The 15,551-nt window shown below is 53.2% G+C and overlaps 1 protein-coding gene across 2 annotated transcripts in view; it reads right to left on the bottom strand.

Annotated features, from left to right (window-relative positions):
• Nucleotides 1-15,551, bottom strand: part of Rasal1 (RAS protein activator like 1) — a 32,420-nt gene continuing 16,869 nt past the window's right edge. For both annotated transcript variants that reach the window (XM_032886535.1, XM_032886536.1), the window contains 11 exons: nucleotides 15,487-15,551; nucleotides 15,125-15,237; nucleotides 13,697-13,889; nucleotides 9,809-9,946; nucleotides 8,609-8,753; nucleotides 5,562-5,734; nucleotides 4,542-4,679; nucleotides 4,329-4,464; nucleotides 3,073-3,193; nucleotides 948-1,024; nucleotides 1-710 (listed from right to left, as the gene is read on the bottom strand). In XM_032886535.1, coding sequence (XP_032742426.1) covers nucleotides 604-710; nucleotides 948-1,024; nucleotides 3,073-3,193; nucleotides 4,329-4,464; nucleotides 4,542-4,679; nucleotides 5,562-5,734; nucleotides 8,609-8,753; nucleotides 9,809-9,946; nucleotides 13,697-13,889; nucleotides 15,125-15,237; nucleotides 15,487-15,551 — 1,406 coding nt within the window. In that variant the 3' untranslated portion in view covers nucleotides 1-603. The remainder of the gene's footprint in view (nucleotides 711-947; nucleotides 1,025-3,072; nucleotides 3,194-4,328; nucleotides 4,465-4,541; nucleotides 4,680-5,561; nucleotides 5,735-8,608; nucleotides 8,754-9,808; nucleotides 9,947-13,696; nucleotides 13,890-15,124; nucleotides 15,238-15,486) is intronic.

The raw sequence follows: 15,551 nt of genomic DNA on the forward strand, positions 1-15,551 counted from the left end.
GCATGCTCACACGTCACTTTATACAGTGTATAAGAGGGAGGAAGAGCCCGTGTCCAGCTTCGAGGCTCCAAATTGGCATGCTGGGCTCCCAGTCCATTCTTCCGAGAACACCTGGTCCCAGAAGCTTGAGGCCGGGGCTGCCAGATGAAAGTGGGGTACAGAAGGATCTGTGAGGTCACAGGGGCCCACGGAAGTGATAACACAGGAAGTTCCTGGTCAAGCATATTGAGTGTTTTTCTGCGTTAGCCAGGATTGGAGTTCAGGTACAGCTGTACCCAGCAGCTTGGGGGTGAGATGGGGGTGAGATGGGTGCCACTGGTATGGGTGCCACCGGTACTGGAGGAGCTGTATCCAGTGAAGCTGAGGCTCCAGGCTCAGAGAAGGAAGTGAGGTTTGGTCAGTCGGTACAAGGCTGGGCCCTATTAAAGGTTCCTATGCCCTGGCTGGCTACAGGGCACACAGGACCACACTTTGTCTGGGAGGCTCCAAGCCACGACAATGAAGATGCCTAGGCCAAAGTAAGCTCAGGGAAGCCCCGTGGCTCTGTCCCCAACTGGCTCTGGCACCTTCTCAGCATCCAGTGTCCTAGAGGGCCACTTTCCCCTATCCCCGTTTCTGGAATTCCTCATGGGCTTGCTCCAAGTCTTCAAGTACCTGCAGCAGACGGGTTGTGGCCTCCCTCTGCTGGGCCAGAACCTCAGCACAGGGCCCTGGTAGGAAAGAAAAGGCCACAGGTTCAGCAGGCTCCTGGTGGTTGTCACCAGAGCCCACTCCATGGAGCTGTAGGTTTCCCCCTCCCCCCATACAGAAAGAATTCCCAAATTCACCAGGATACTGTCCCACTGGTGAACTGGAAACAAGAGGGCATGCAGGAGGACAGAGGGGGTGTGCCTGACGAACTGGGGCACACATTTGTAAGGGACAAGAATGGAACCCTTCTCGCTTACCGTCTACAGCACTGGAGTCCTTCCCAGGGTCCACATCTGGAGCTGTGTCCAGGCTGGAGTCCTCCAGCAGTTTCAGCCTGAGGGTTGATAGGGAAAGGGGCAAAGCTGGTTTCTGAGGCACAGTGCTGCTCCTACCCAAGATTCTCTGCTGCTTGTAGGAAATCAGGTTCATCACCATCACCACCACATCGTCGTCGTCGTCGTCATCATTCATCGTCATCATCATCACCATCACCACCACCACCATCATCATCACCACCATCATCATCACCATCATCATCACCATACCACTATCATCACAAACCATCACCACTCAGTGACCACAAACCTTTCTAGAGTAGCAGACACTACACCGAGAAGCCTGTACACGCACGAATTCATCTACTTACACAGTCACCTTACATGAGGTAGGTACTTACCAGTAACCCTGTTCAGATAAACCACTGACACAGAGAGATCAAGGAACTTGCGTAAGGCCACACAGAATAATAATATCTCCTACATATGGGAGGTTATGTAGTGTCCTTTCACTGGATCAGCTTCTGACCCTTAGGACAGTACTATGAGGTCAGTATCCTATAGCCTTGTTTTCTATACAAGGCACGGAAAAGCCAAATGACTAGCTGAGAACCACATTGCCCCTAACTGGCCCAGATCTAAATCCAGGCAGCTCAGTACAGAACCTTCTCTATAGTGGGATGGGACACTAAGTAACAAAGCTCTTCAGGCCAGGAAGTAGGGGCAAGGGAGGAAGGGGGGAGGTGTCCAAGATACCAGGAAGGCTCAGAAGCCAAGTTATGTAGACCACCATGCCTCAGTCTCTGGAGCCCCCATACTGTAAGTTCCCATGCTCCCTGGGGTGATCTGAATTTCGAGAACCACACTCACAAGCTCATATGCTTGAATGCTTGGTCCCTGGTTGGGGGAACTGCTTGGGAAGGATTAGGAGGTGTGTCCTTGTGAGAGGAGGAGTGGCCTTGTGGGAGGAGGAGTGGTCTTGGGAGGAAGTATGGTCTTGTGGGAGGAGGTGTGGCCTTGTGGGAGGAGTAGTGGCCTTGTGGGAGGACGGGCCTTGAAAGAGGAGGTGTGGCCTTTAGGGGGAGGTGTGGCCTTGTGAGAGGAGGTGGGGCCTTCTGAGAAGTTGTAGCCTTCTGAGTGGTGTGGTCTTCAGGAGAGGAGTAGCTTTGTGGGTGGAGGTATGGCATTGTGGGAGGGGGTGTGGCTTTGTGGGAGGAGGAGTGGTCTTGTGGGAGGGGGTGTGGCTTTGTGGGAGGAGTGGCCTTGTGAAAGGAGGAATGGTCTTGTAAGAGGAAGTGTGGCCTTGAGAGGAGGTGTGGCCTTGTGGGAGGAGGTGTGGCCTTGTGGGAGGAGGTGTGGCCTTGTGGGAGGAGATGTAGCCTTGTGGGAGGAGATGTGGCCTTGTGGAAGAAGGTATATCACTGGGAATGTGAGTTGAGGTTTCAAGAGTCAAACCATTCCCAGTAAGCTCTCTCTGCCTCCTGCTTTGGGATCAAGAGGTGAGCTCTGAGCTGTTCCTGCTGTCATGTCTTTGGTCAGCCATCATGGACTCTAAACCTCTCAAACCATAGTTAAAAGCTTTCTTTTAGAGGTCACTTTGGTCATGGCATTTTGTCACAGCCATAGAAGCCTTAACTGAGACTATCCCAGTCTGCCTTACACATCGAAGCCCTCAATTCCTGAACACTGAGGCCCCATGGTGGCCCGCACACCTCTAAAAGCTTAGCCAGTGCAATAGAAGATGGATAAATGGGACTGAGCAGAAGCTTGTCGCAGTATAAGGCTCTGAGTTCCACCCCCAGCACGGGCAAATAGAGAAAGAAAGGGAAGAAAACGGGCTGAGCCTACAGCTCAGTCAGTAGTTTGCCTAACACGCACAGAGCTGGAGGCTCAGCCCCCAGCACCCTATAAACCAGGCATGCTAGCACACACCTGTAAGCCCAGCACTGAGCAAGTACAACCAGGAGGATCTCAAGTTTAAGGACATCTGCCACATAGTGAGTTCAAGGCTAGCCTGGGCTACATGAAGCCCTGAGGGAGGGAAACACTTCTTCAGGGGTGAATGAATGTGAGGAGAACACAGCGGGATGAGGCATGTGATACCAACCTGAGCTGGTCCCGGCCCAGGAGCAGCTGGCGATACACCATCTGGGCCTCGGCGTCAGGATCCAGTGGGTCACTCCAGTCTCCCAGCGTGACGGCGGAGTGTGTGCGGCTACAGCCAACAGCTGAGGGTACACGGCATTGTCAGGAAAGCCTTGTTCCAGGCACAATCACACCCTGCCTTCAGCTTGCCCAACACCTGTGCATGCCTCCTCTTAGCCAAGCCCCACCTCCCATGGGTTCCAACCTCCTGCATGGGTTCCAGCCTCCTCCCCAGCCTCCCTGCCTCCATCATGAACCCTGACCCTGTTGAGTTTTAGCAACTTGGCACAGCATAGAGTCAACCAAGAGGAGGGTCTCAAAATTCCACAGCCACAGAATGCCCAGATCAGATTATCCCATGGTCACATCTGTGTTGATTGTGAGTGGGTCCAGCCCACTGTGGGCAGCACCATTCCCTAGGCAGGTGGTCCTGAGCTGCATCAGAAAGCTGGCTGAGTGTGAACCGGTGGGTGAGCCAGCAAACGGCGTTACTCCATGGTTTCTGCCTCAAGTTCCTGCCCTGATTTCCCTCAGTGATGGACTGTGATCTGAAAGTTCAAGCCAGACTAAGCCTTTCTTCCCCTAAGGTGCAGAGTATTTTATCCCAGAAGGAGGAGAGCTAAAACAGACTATATTGATCCATTAGCCCTGCCCTAGCCCCCTCTGTTTAGCCTGATCTCTGCTCTACACATCCTCACTCACCCTCTCAACTCCACGATAGCCACCCAAAGCAACACCTCCTCCAGGCAGCCTTCCCGATCTCTGCCCTAGGGCTCGGCCTCAGACAAAGCCTCAGGTTGGTCATTCTAATGTTGTAATTGTCTGGCTGGAGCCAGGGTGCGGGTCAGTGGTGGAGCGCTCAGGGCCAGGGATTCATCTCCAGCAGTAGCAGAGCAAACTGTCACTGTCACCACATCACCATCTAACTTCAATAAGTCTGACTGTCTCTACTCTGGGCAGCTGGCACATAGTAGGAATGTTGGAAACAGAACTTGCATGTACCAATACTGCACAGCAGATGGCACTTGGAATATATCCACTTGGTATCAGCTAACAGGACCAAGGAGGTACGGGCTATCTTCAAACCCACTTCCCAGATGAGAATACTGAGGCACAGAGAAATTAAGTCACGTGCTCGAGGTTGCACAGCATGCCGAGGTGGAAGCTCGATGCTGCTGACTGGGGACTGTGGAGCCTGTAGCACACACACCACCTCACCTGAGCGCTCGGCCTGGAGGCAGCAGGTCCAGCGCCCGCTGCGGAAGGCACCAGGGTGGCAAGCAGCTAGCTTGCCCGGGTTGGGGGCGCTGGCTTTGCGCAGGGCTGACAGCCATTGATTGAGGTCATTCACGTTCTGCAAGAGATAGAAGCAGAAGAAGATGGGTGAGGCTGAGCCACAGACCCCACCCCTGGCTGTGCCCCATACCTTACCTTGCACTGGAGGTAGGTGGTGTGTGATGCCCCGGTGCCATCCTGTGTCACCACCTGCATGACATGTGGCAGTTGGAAGGCACCCTCGTCCACACGCTCCACGGCCCGGATGCAGGACAACGGGATGGATGAGTGAACCTGTGGGCGGCCAGGGACAGCATTCCATTGGCTGTGGCACCAGGTGGGGTCTTCGAGGCCCCGTGTTCAATTCCTAATAGCTCTCTGGTGTCCTCCCCACAGTCCCACTCTGCCACCTACTGAGTGGCTTTGGTTTTTCTAAGTCTGAGCTTGCTTTTGTCAGTATCACCGACACCATCATCACTAGAATCTTTTAGCACCACCATCAGCATCAGCACCGCCATCATCCTTGCCACGGCAGCTGCTGACGTGGCACTCGGCTGTGGCTTTCAGAACCACACTTCCATCAGCCCACTCAACCACCACGACCACCTTCTGACACTGGGTCTGTTTGTTATTCTCCCCAGTTAGAAGATGAGGAAACTGAGGCCTGAAGGTAAATGACCCTTCCAAAGTCACTTGATCTGTGGACCTGGCCTGGCAACCCGAACAGCCAATGAAATGCAAGTCGGACACACAAGTCAAGTCCTGGTCTCCCTCGGGCTACACTGATTAGCACAGAGGACAGCGGTTTCTCTGTCTAGTGCAGATAGACAGCCAGCCAGCCAGCCAGACACACACACACACACACACACACACACACACACACACACACACACACACACACACACACACACACACCACGGGTGATTACGTAGTTGAATGAGTGCCCGGATACACACGGGCACGGAGCCGTCAGAACAGATGGATCCTACGTGTGAATCTATGATGCTTGGTGTAGACTTTATGGCCCCCGCCCCCGCATGTCCACACCTGGCAGAGTATGTGTGCCCAGTGTCCCTGGCATGGGCCAGGCTGGCCCCAAACTTGGAGTAAGCCAAGAGTTTGGAATAGCTGCTCTGATGGGGAGGAATGGGGAGGCGGGGCGTGTTGGAATCCCACCTGCCACTCAGGAGTCTTAGAGTAGGAGAGGTCCCGCCCACTCAGTCGGAAGTAGCGCTTCTTGAAGGCAAAGCGGGTGGCCAGGCTTGCAGGCTCCTCCTTGCGCTTCAGCAGAAAGCCTTCTCGAACAATTGTTGAGGGTTGGACCAGGGCGCAGGTTGATCCCCCAGCCTCTGGGAAATAGAAAGGGAGGTGGGGAACTCTGCCATGTCTGAGGTCTCTAGCACCTGTGAAGGGGCCGGAAGACCAAGGCTATGACCTCAGACACCACTCCTTCAGCCATCAGCCACCCTCATCAACCCGACCCCTCTCACCCCGCCAACCGCTGAGGCAAAGGAGGGGTCAAGCAGCAGGGGAAAGTGGAACCCAGGTCCCTCTGGGAGGCCAGGACCCTGCGGGTGAGCCTGCAGCTGGCCCAGTCAATCCAGCGATGTCCCAGTCAGCCTCAAGCGCCAGCTCCAGGCTGCAGACCTTTCACCGCAACAGAGACCCCCTGCCCACCCCAGACCATCACAACCAGGGCTCTCCACTGCCCAGGTTACCCCTTTGTGATCCGAGTCCCCCACTCTGAAGTGCCCTCTGTGCTAAGTCCTTCATTTCAGAGGGCTACCCGACACCACACCCAACACAAGCCCCTGTTCTCCCACAGCTTTCCAGCACCCCACTTCCTTCTTTCTTTACCCCACCCCTTCTCTCTCCTGCACTGGCCTCTCTGATGCTCCCTGTTCCCATCCCAGGTTCTTTGCACGTGCTGTTCCCTGCTGGGATCACTGTAACATTGACACCAGTCCTCCAGATCTTAGCCAGAGTGACTCCATCTTGCACCAAGACGCCATTTAACTATTCTGCGTGCCCAGACAGAATCCAAAAAAACACCATCCTCGCCCTGTCGCTGTCTCTGAGGCCAGGAGAATCTCTGATAAGAGCAAAGTGGAGTGTGTTTTAGTCCTGGTTTGGGTCTGTGCCCTGTTGTCTGAGTCTGCAGTCATTCCACAGCACTGACACTAGGTGGCGCTCTGACCCCAGGGTTGCATCAGCGCTTGGGCAGACAGACGCTTGGAGAGTCAGGGGGCGGGACAGGGGTGGGGTGGGCTCTGTGAGGAAAAAAAACAGCATTCCAGCTAAACTCCGATTCCATTCTCTGGGCACCTGGCAGCGTCCTCATTTGGGAGCTGATGTCAATTCAACAACACTGTGAAAGAGTCACAATGCACACTCCAGATTGTCCAATGGCACCAGGGAAGGCCACTGGGGCCATCTCTTCTCTTGTCTACTCTTCTTCTCTCCCCACCTTTCTTTAGATAGGATCTCACTGTGACACCCTGCCTGGCCTAGAACTCTCCATAGACCAGGCCTCTCTTGCCTCTGCCTCCTGAATGCTGGGAATTAAGACGTGGACCACCTCCCTCAGCCCACTCTTCCCTCCTTGCTAACTCCCCGACACTCCATCAACTTGGCTATTGCCTTTGTTTGTTTGTTTGTTTGATTGATTGGATAGTTTGTTTTGTTTGTTTTTATAATTTTTTAATGATTTTATTTATTTTTATCTCATGTGCATTGGTGTTTAGCCTGCATGTGTGTCTGTATGAGGGTGTCAGATCCCCTGGATCTGGAATTAGACGGGTGTGAGCTGTCATGTATGAGGCTGGGAAAGAACCCAGGTCCTCTGGCACAGCAGCCAGTGCTCTCAACCATGAGTCGCCTCTCCAGCCTGTTTTGTTTGCTAGCTTGTTTGTTTTGTTTTGAGACAGGGATTCCCTGTGTAGCCCTGGCTGTCCTGGAACTCACTCTGTAGATGAGGCTGGGCTTGAACTCAGAGGAAAGCCTGCCTCTGCCTCTGGAGTGCTGGGATTAAAGGGGGGTGTCACCACCCCTCAGCTCTTGGCTACTATCTTACAACATGGCTCCCATTAGAATGAAATTCTACAAATAATTCCAGGGTTTTCTTCTGTCTCACTCACCTTTTTTGGTGTATGTGGTGCATACATGTGTGTGCATATGTGCATGTGTGTGCATGTATGTTCATTGGATGCATGTCTGTGCATGTCCGTGCATATGTGTGCATTGTGTGAATGTGCATACACTTGTGTGCATGTCTGTGCATGTGCATGCATGTGTATCTGTGTGTGCATATATGTGCATTGGATGCATGTCTGTGCATGTGTGCATGTACATGAATTGTGCACATCTGTGCATATGTGTGCTTGTGTGCATGTGCATACATGTGTGTGAATGTGTGCATGTATGTGCATGTGAAGACCCAAGGTCAACATCTGGAGTCTTTCTCTGTTGCTCTCCAGCTTATTTTTTTGAGACTGGGCCACTTGTTGAACCAGGAACTAACCATTTTGACTACAATGGTTGGCGGCGATGGGGGTGGGGGAGGGGTGGGAGTTGGGGGCGTGGCGGATGATCTGCCTGTCTTCACACCATCAAGGCCAGGGGTATAGGCAGGCACAGCCAGGCCTGGATTTTAGGTGATTAGGAATTTGAACTCAGATCCTCAAGCTTGCTCAGCAAACACTTTACCCACGGAGCCATTTCTCCCTCATCCAATGACTTTATCCAAAGAACCTACAGGGGGATCTATCCTTTCTTTCTTTCTTTCTTTCTTTCTTTCTTTCTTTCTTTCTTTCTTTCTTTCTCCTTCTTCCTTCCTTCCTTCCTTTCTTTCCTTTCTTTCTTTCTTTCTTTCTTTCTTTCTTTCTTTCTTTCTCAGTGCTGGGGTTGAACCTAGGACCTCATACATGTAAGGCAAGCTCTCCTCCACTAAGTCCCAGTCCCAGGCCTTTGGTGTGGTGCCTGTTATACAGCAGGGACTTAATAAGCATGCCTGCACCAGAGATTCCATGCCATGGCCCTACCACACTGCCACATTGGCAGAGATGACCTAACCAAGCCCGACACAAAATGCTAGTTGACTGGCTAGTTGACCTGCAGGTCCAGAGTCTTAGTACTAGGGACTAAGGGAGTGGGATGCTGAGTGCTCCAGGGGGCAGGGTGGGGGGATGATTACAAGCCAGTAGTGGTGGAACCACAGGACTCACCCTCATCCCCATCCACATCCACCAGCTGGTCCAGGAAGTCCCTCACACGTGAGATGCTCTGCAGCAGGAAGGGATGGAGGGGGGCTAGCCACTGCTCTTTGCCCTGGCCCAGCTGCTGGCCCAGGTTTCCAATGCTCTGCACAGCCTGGAGCAAAGGAGAAAGGAGGCCAAGTTCACTGTGAGGCAAGCACCTTCTGTGGCCCCAAATTCTGTTTCTCTAATCTATACGCCTTGAGCACTGTCTGACCCTCCCTTTTGGGATCAGTACCCCTAGCTCCTGCCCAGACAATCGCACCCAGCACCGGGCTCTGCCCATTTCTGTCAAGAATAGCTTAATTCATACTAAGGTATAAATGACTGCTGGTTCGCTTCTCCTGTTTCTTTTGGAAAGAGTGCGTTTTGATGGTCTAGTCAAAAGGAGGAGGAGGAGAAGGGTCAGGCACTGGGGCTGTAGCTAGTGGTAGAGTGATCACCTACCACGCCTAAGGCCTGGTGTTCAATTCCCAGTACCACCAAAAGGAGGGGGGAGCAAATGAAAGTTAGGTATGGTGGTACATTTAGAATCTCAGCACTTAAGAGGCTGAGGCAGGAGGATTGCCCTGAGTCCTAGGCCAACCTGGGTGACACGGCACGTTCTAGGTCTCAGTGGCCCAGCAAGTCCATGTCACAGAAACAAAGATACACACAAGGTGCTTTGAGTCTTCTCCCAGGCGACCTTCCTGATCTTTCCCACCATGCTTCTCAGCAGCTGAGAGGATCCAGATGGATTCACGCAATACATATGCACATACACATGCACACACACACACACACACTCAAATATATACATATTCACACACACATGCACACACACAAACACACATACACATACAAACACACACATACATACATACACACACATACTCAAACATACACACATGCACATACATACCCATACACACACACTCGCACACATACACACATGCACACAAACACAACCTCATACATATACATGCATATATGTACTCACACACACACATACACATATACTCATACATACACACTCACACAGTACACACATGCATACACATAAACACACTTACACAAACACATTTACATACATATACACATACAAACACATTTACACACAAATACATACATACAAGCACACACATACTCAAACACACACACACACACACACACACACACACACACACAGACCTTGGCAAGCAGCAGCAGGGAGCGGCTGGTCTGGGGGTCTGCGTGGTGGTCTCTGAGGTCAAACAGCTTCGGTGTGAGGATGGCGGGCGCAAAGAACCGCAGAAAGAGGAAGCCGCTGGTGGCCAAGTACTTCACGTCCTGCCGGAGAACCACAGATGACAGGCCCTGAAGCCCACATCCCAGCTGGGGAAACTGAGTTAGCAAAGACTAGCTGTCCAGAGGAGGGAGAAGGAGTTGGGTCAGAATGCTTCTCCTTGCCTTCAGGGAGGGTTCTCTTCTCTGCCTCAGTTTCTCTAGATAGAAAATGGGGCAATGAAACTGATCTGGCAAAATGGCAAAACCAGTTTTAGCAGACTCCTGTGCTCGGAACACAGAGTCAGAGGAGAGAGATGGAGTTGCCACCTCAGAGAGGCCAAGTAGCTTGCTCAAGGTCACACAGCAGAGGAATCGGGATTCAAACCCAGATCTGTAACCTACAGTTGCCAAGAACCAGCCATATTCTCCTGCCAACACCTTCACCTGCCACTCCCTCTGGGGTGGGTTACATCCAGTTTGAAAGAGGCAACAACTGAGGCCCGAGGTTACCCAGCAATCAACAGCAGAGGCAGTGTTATTTACCACTCTCCTGCCGTTCAGTCCCAGCACAAGCAGTGCCCCCAAGGGTCAAAGGTCACAAGTGCCTCAAGCCCAACCTTCAACCCCACTTGGTTTCTAAGGAAACGGAGGCTCTTGTTCGGTTGAGAGCCCAGGCTGTCAGGCTGCAGAGCCCTCCTGAGTACACACTGTCCCAGCCCCACTGAGTCCCTCTGCGGACTTCCCACGCTGGGCACAGCTTGCTCCCCCAGGGCTATGTCAAGCCCGAATATGTATGCTTGTGTTTATTTCGGGGTGTCAGTCACACCTATCACAATAGCTGCCCTGGAGTGTGCTAGCTTCCTGGGCATGTCAGCCTTGCTAATGGGCCCTGCAGTGAGTGACTGTACCCAAGGCCTCCGGTGAGAGGGGCCCTTCCCAGGCTGATCAGAGCCCAAGTCACTCCTTCATCCCAGGCAGGTCCTCAGGCCATTTTGGCCCCCAACATTAGCTCATCAAGGTACATGTGAGCCAGGGCTGGTGGCACATTAGCCCGTCTACACGGAGGCTGAGGCAGGAGGGTCACAAGTTCAAAGCTAGCCTGGGCTACAGAGTAGGTTCCGGGCCAGCCCAGGCAACCTAATAATACCCTGTCTCAAAATGAAAAATAAAAAGAAGTCGGTGTGTATATGTGACGCTGGAGTGCTTGTCTAGTATACACGGAATGCCGGGGTCGCAGAAACTGGCTGTGTGTGTGCCTATGACTCCAGCCTGTGGGAGGAGAAGGCAGAGGAGGCACAAGTTTGAAGTCGCTGTGCTAGTTAGTATGTGTGTGTGTTCCTGCCCCCCACCTCGCACGCGCACAAGATGAGAGAGAGAGAGAGAGAGAGAGAGAGAGAGAGAGAGAGAGAGAGAGAGAGAGAGAGAGAGATTGAGGATTTGTGGGCAAACCTGTGGGGGCCTTTTCCGAACTAATGATTGATGTGGGTGGGCCCCACCCACTATGGGTGGAGCTATCCCTGGCCTGGTGGTCCTGGGTTCTATAAGAAAGCAGGCTGAGCAAGTCATGGGGAGGGAGCAAGCCTGTGAGCAAGGCCCCTCCATAGCCTCTGCATCAGCTCCTGCCTCCAGGTTCCTGCCTTGAGTTTGCTCCATGATGAACTACAAGCTCTTTTCTCCCCCGATTTATCTTGGTGTTCATCACAGCAGTAAAAAGCAAACCAGCGGGGCTAGAGAGATGACTCTGCGGTTAAGAGCACTGACTGCTTTTCCAGAGGTCCTGAGTTCAAACCACAGCAACCACATGGTGGCTTACAACCACCTGTAATGATATCTGATGCCTTCTACTGGTGTACAGTACACCCAGCTACAGTGTACTTATGATAAATAAGCAAACTGGAACAGCCATCCTTGGCTATGTAATAAGTTAGAAGAGGCTAGCCTGGGCTACGTGACACTCACACACTTAATAAAATGCCATAATGAATCCTGTGACTAAATCCTGTGACTCAGGGACTGTCCAGGACTCCCTACCTTCACAAACTGAGGAAATTTCATGGTCCCTGCCCTCTGGGGACGTGGATGTCACTGATGTTGGCTTCCCCAGGCTGACTGGGGAGCTGGCCCCTGCTCTCTTTCACTTCTCCCAATCTCAGCCGTGTCCCACTTAACACCTATGAGTTGGCCCAGGCAATGCTGTCAGAGCTCAGCCCCGTGTGGGAGGATGGGGAACCTGAGATGGGGAAACCTGGGGAGGAAATCTCAAGCCCTCTGGGCTCAGTTTCCCCTTCTGTGAGCAGGAAGCAGAGAGAGGGGTGGTATATATGTGCAAAGCTCTCAGCTCAGGCTGCAAGAACTGGACTGCGATGTTGCCAGTGTTCAACAGTTTCTAGATCCTTCTGCTAAATGGCCTGCATCTAGCACTGGGTAAAAGTTAGTCTGGCTGGGGCTGGAGAGTTGCTTCTGTGGATAACAGCGCTTACTGCTCTATCAGATCAGCGGGCTCACAAAGGTCTGGAATGCCAGGGGCTCATATGATACTCCCTGGCCTCTGAGCATGTGCACCTGCACACACGCACATAAATAAATCTTAAAGAGAAGTCTTGCTGATTTCATTTGTAACTTAAGACAGTAACAGTCACCTCTGTCTGTGGCGCAGGCTGGCCTCCTGGGGACCTGAGATTATAGGCTTGTGCCACCAAGCTCCCCGTGACAGCCACCTCAGGTTGTGCACTGAACATTGTTAAGACAGGGATCTCAGGCTAGTAGCCCATGGCCCAGGACAACTTAGATGTGTGGGGACTGACTCCAAATGGCCTTTGCTTGGTGAATGGCTCTTGTCTGGGTGAATTAATCCCATTGTTTCAAAATTGGGAGACTTTATGTAGAATCCTAAAACTTGGCAAGAAAGCAGGAGAGAGGAAGGAAAAAGAAGGAAGGAAAGAAGGAAAGAAGGAAAGAAGAAAGGGAGGGAGGAAGAAAGGGAGGGAGGGAAGGAGGGAGGTAGATACCCAGCTCAGCCCAGCTCAGCCTAGCTTGGGACAAAGGCCTGTCTGTTGTCCCAGATATTTGAGAGACTGAGTCAGGAGGATGGAAAGTTCAAGGTCTGCCTTGTTTCGAAACTTAGCAAGGTCCTATCTCAAAAAAGCGAAGGCAGGGCTAGACCTTGGCTGGGTGGTAGAATACATGCCTGGTGTTTGTGAGCCCCAAATAGTAGTGAGAAAGGGGCTCTTCAGGAGCAGGGAAACTGGGCCCCATTCCTATGTAGAACATTGGATTGAGTGGTGTCTGTAGACAAGCTGTGGGAGGAAGGGGGGGGGTCACATTTTGCCACAGTCTCCACCACTCCCTCTAGTCCTACATCTGCTCTGTTCATGTGCCTCGCATGGCCCAAAGCCACAGCTCCCAGTTTCTACCTTTTGTATCCAAGCTGGGAAAGTCTGGCATATGCTGAACCCATTCAGCCTTCATCCTGGTCTTGTTCTTCCTCCTCCCTTTTGCTCTCTTCACCACCACCACCACCACCATTATCACCATCATCATCATCACCAACACCATCACCATCACCACCACCACCACCATCATCACCATCATCTTCATCACCACCATCACCATCATCTCCATCAGTCATCATCATTGGTCCCCTGGGTTCCAGGTCCTGCCAGGAATACCGTCCCTCCTCCACAGATACTCAAGTCTGAGCAGCCTAGGTCTTGGTGTCACCTTTGACCATTGACCTGGCTCTCTGTGTGACCCTGAACAAGGTGCCCCGGCCCAGTCCAACATCCCCATCGGCTCCCTCAGAACCCAGCCCACCTGATGCTCCATCCCAGGGAAGCGCTTCTCCACACACCGCTGGAGTTGCTTAAAGGCTAAGCGCAGGGCAAGTGGGCAGCGCCCGGCAGAGCTCACGATGGCGTCCACAACGGACCCCAGGTATCCGGTCAGCAGCCCCAGGCTGGTCTCCCGCACCTGCTCCTCCGTGGGTGTCCCCTTGAAGGAGATTCTCCTGCAGGGAGCAAGCAGCAGGCAGGACCTCCAGTCAGAGCACTCCACCTGCTGCCTCAGAAGCCCAGCCAGCCACCATTCCTTTACGCCATGCTCCCCCCACCAGCCCCGCCCTCCCCTCACTCCAGGCTCCCCACTAGCCCCGCCCTCCCCTCCCCAGGCTCCTCCCACCAGCCCCGCCCTTCCCTAACTCCAGGCTCCCCCCCAGCCCCACCCTCCCCTCATGCCCGGCTCCCAGCTAGAGCTTGAACACCCAGGGGGAAGGGAGTCCCATCTCAGAGTCTTCGATGTGACTGTTCCTTTGTCCTGGAACATTCTGACAAGCAGCTAAACTGTCACCTCCTCAGAATGGCCATACATCCCACACCCCCTGTCACTCATGGTTACAAGCTCTAGGGTGTCTTCAGCATGGACATGTCAGATGTTCCAAACTCAGGGCCTTGGCAAATACTGTCGCCACCACCTGGTGTCCTCCAGCCAGAAGTTCTGAGTCCTTGTGTTCAACACATGGCCCCTGGTATTGCCCCATGTGGTCCTGACAGTGAGTGAGCTGAGCATCTGACTCCTCCCATCTAACTGACTTGGAAAAGCAGAGGCCCATCAGGTGTCAAACCTGACATCAGAAGTTAGGACCAGGGTTCCATCACCTGTGAGGGCCTCTGAGGCTGCCATGGTCTCCATGGATACCCCGGGAGTTTCACAGATAACTCTGCCCTTATATTTGGAGCCTACGTTCAAATTCCCACTTTGCAACTCCCCTGGATGCTGAGGCCTGCACCCAGGATGGTCGGAGGTGTGGGGAATCTATTATCCTCATTATGGTCTGGCACAGAAGCCGGCCCTCTGAATGTTCTGGAAACAAGCAAGGAAAGAAGGAGGAGCCCACAGGGCTGTGGCTTTTCATTACCGCCTAACTTGCCCCAATCTCACAGAAGATTCTTGGGACTCATTCTGCAGACAACCCTCTAGATGCCTCTAGCATCTTCCAGAATCATCCTCAGCTGAGCTTGACATGCAAAACAGAAGTTCCCACAGCACCCTCAAGCGTCAGGTCAAGTCACAGGGTGCGGGAGAGACAGAGCCGGGATTTGAACTCAGAACAGCCCAAGTGGCAGCACCACACAAGACTTGGAGGTTACACACATCTCCCTAGACAGGCAGCAGCTGGCACAGGGCAGCCTACAGCGCCTGCAAAGAAGGTGTGGCTGGAGGCCCGGGCCACCCCACCTCGCTCACCGGGAGCGGTTCAGGTCCATCTTGGAAGGGTCCAGCTCCATATATTTCTTCTCCTCGAAGACGCGGCTGATCACCGGCCTCAGGACCTCATGCAGGTAGCGCATGCCCACGAGCTGGGGGCAGGGGCCACACGGAGCGGCTAAGGGTGGCAGGGAACACCCTGGGCTGGGGCAGGGGGTGTGCAGGGAGATTTCAGAGCCAGGCCAGCTGTGTCCAAGGGTGCCGCCCAGGGCTGAAGCCAGGCATCTGCCACAGCACCCAGCTGAGCCACCTAGTGCCACTTGAGGCCAGCAGGCTCTGAGGCCCCAGTGAGCAGGGGAGGAAGCCACTTGCACCTAGACATGCCGGGTCCCTCTACTCACTTTCATGAACTGTTCCATCGACTTGGATGCCAAGGAGTTAGAACGGAAGAGGGTGTTGGGGTCAT

The sequence above is a fragment of the Rattus rattus genome, chromosome 16 (assembly GCF_011064425.1).
Source record: "Rattus rattus isolate New Zealand chromosome 16, Rrattus_CSIRO_v1, whole genome shotgun sequence".
Taxonomy (NCBI): domain Eukaryota; kingdom Metazoa; phylum Chordata; class Mammalia; order Rodentia; family Muridae; genus Rattus; species Rattus rattus.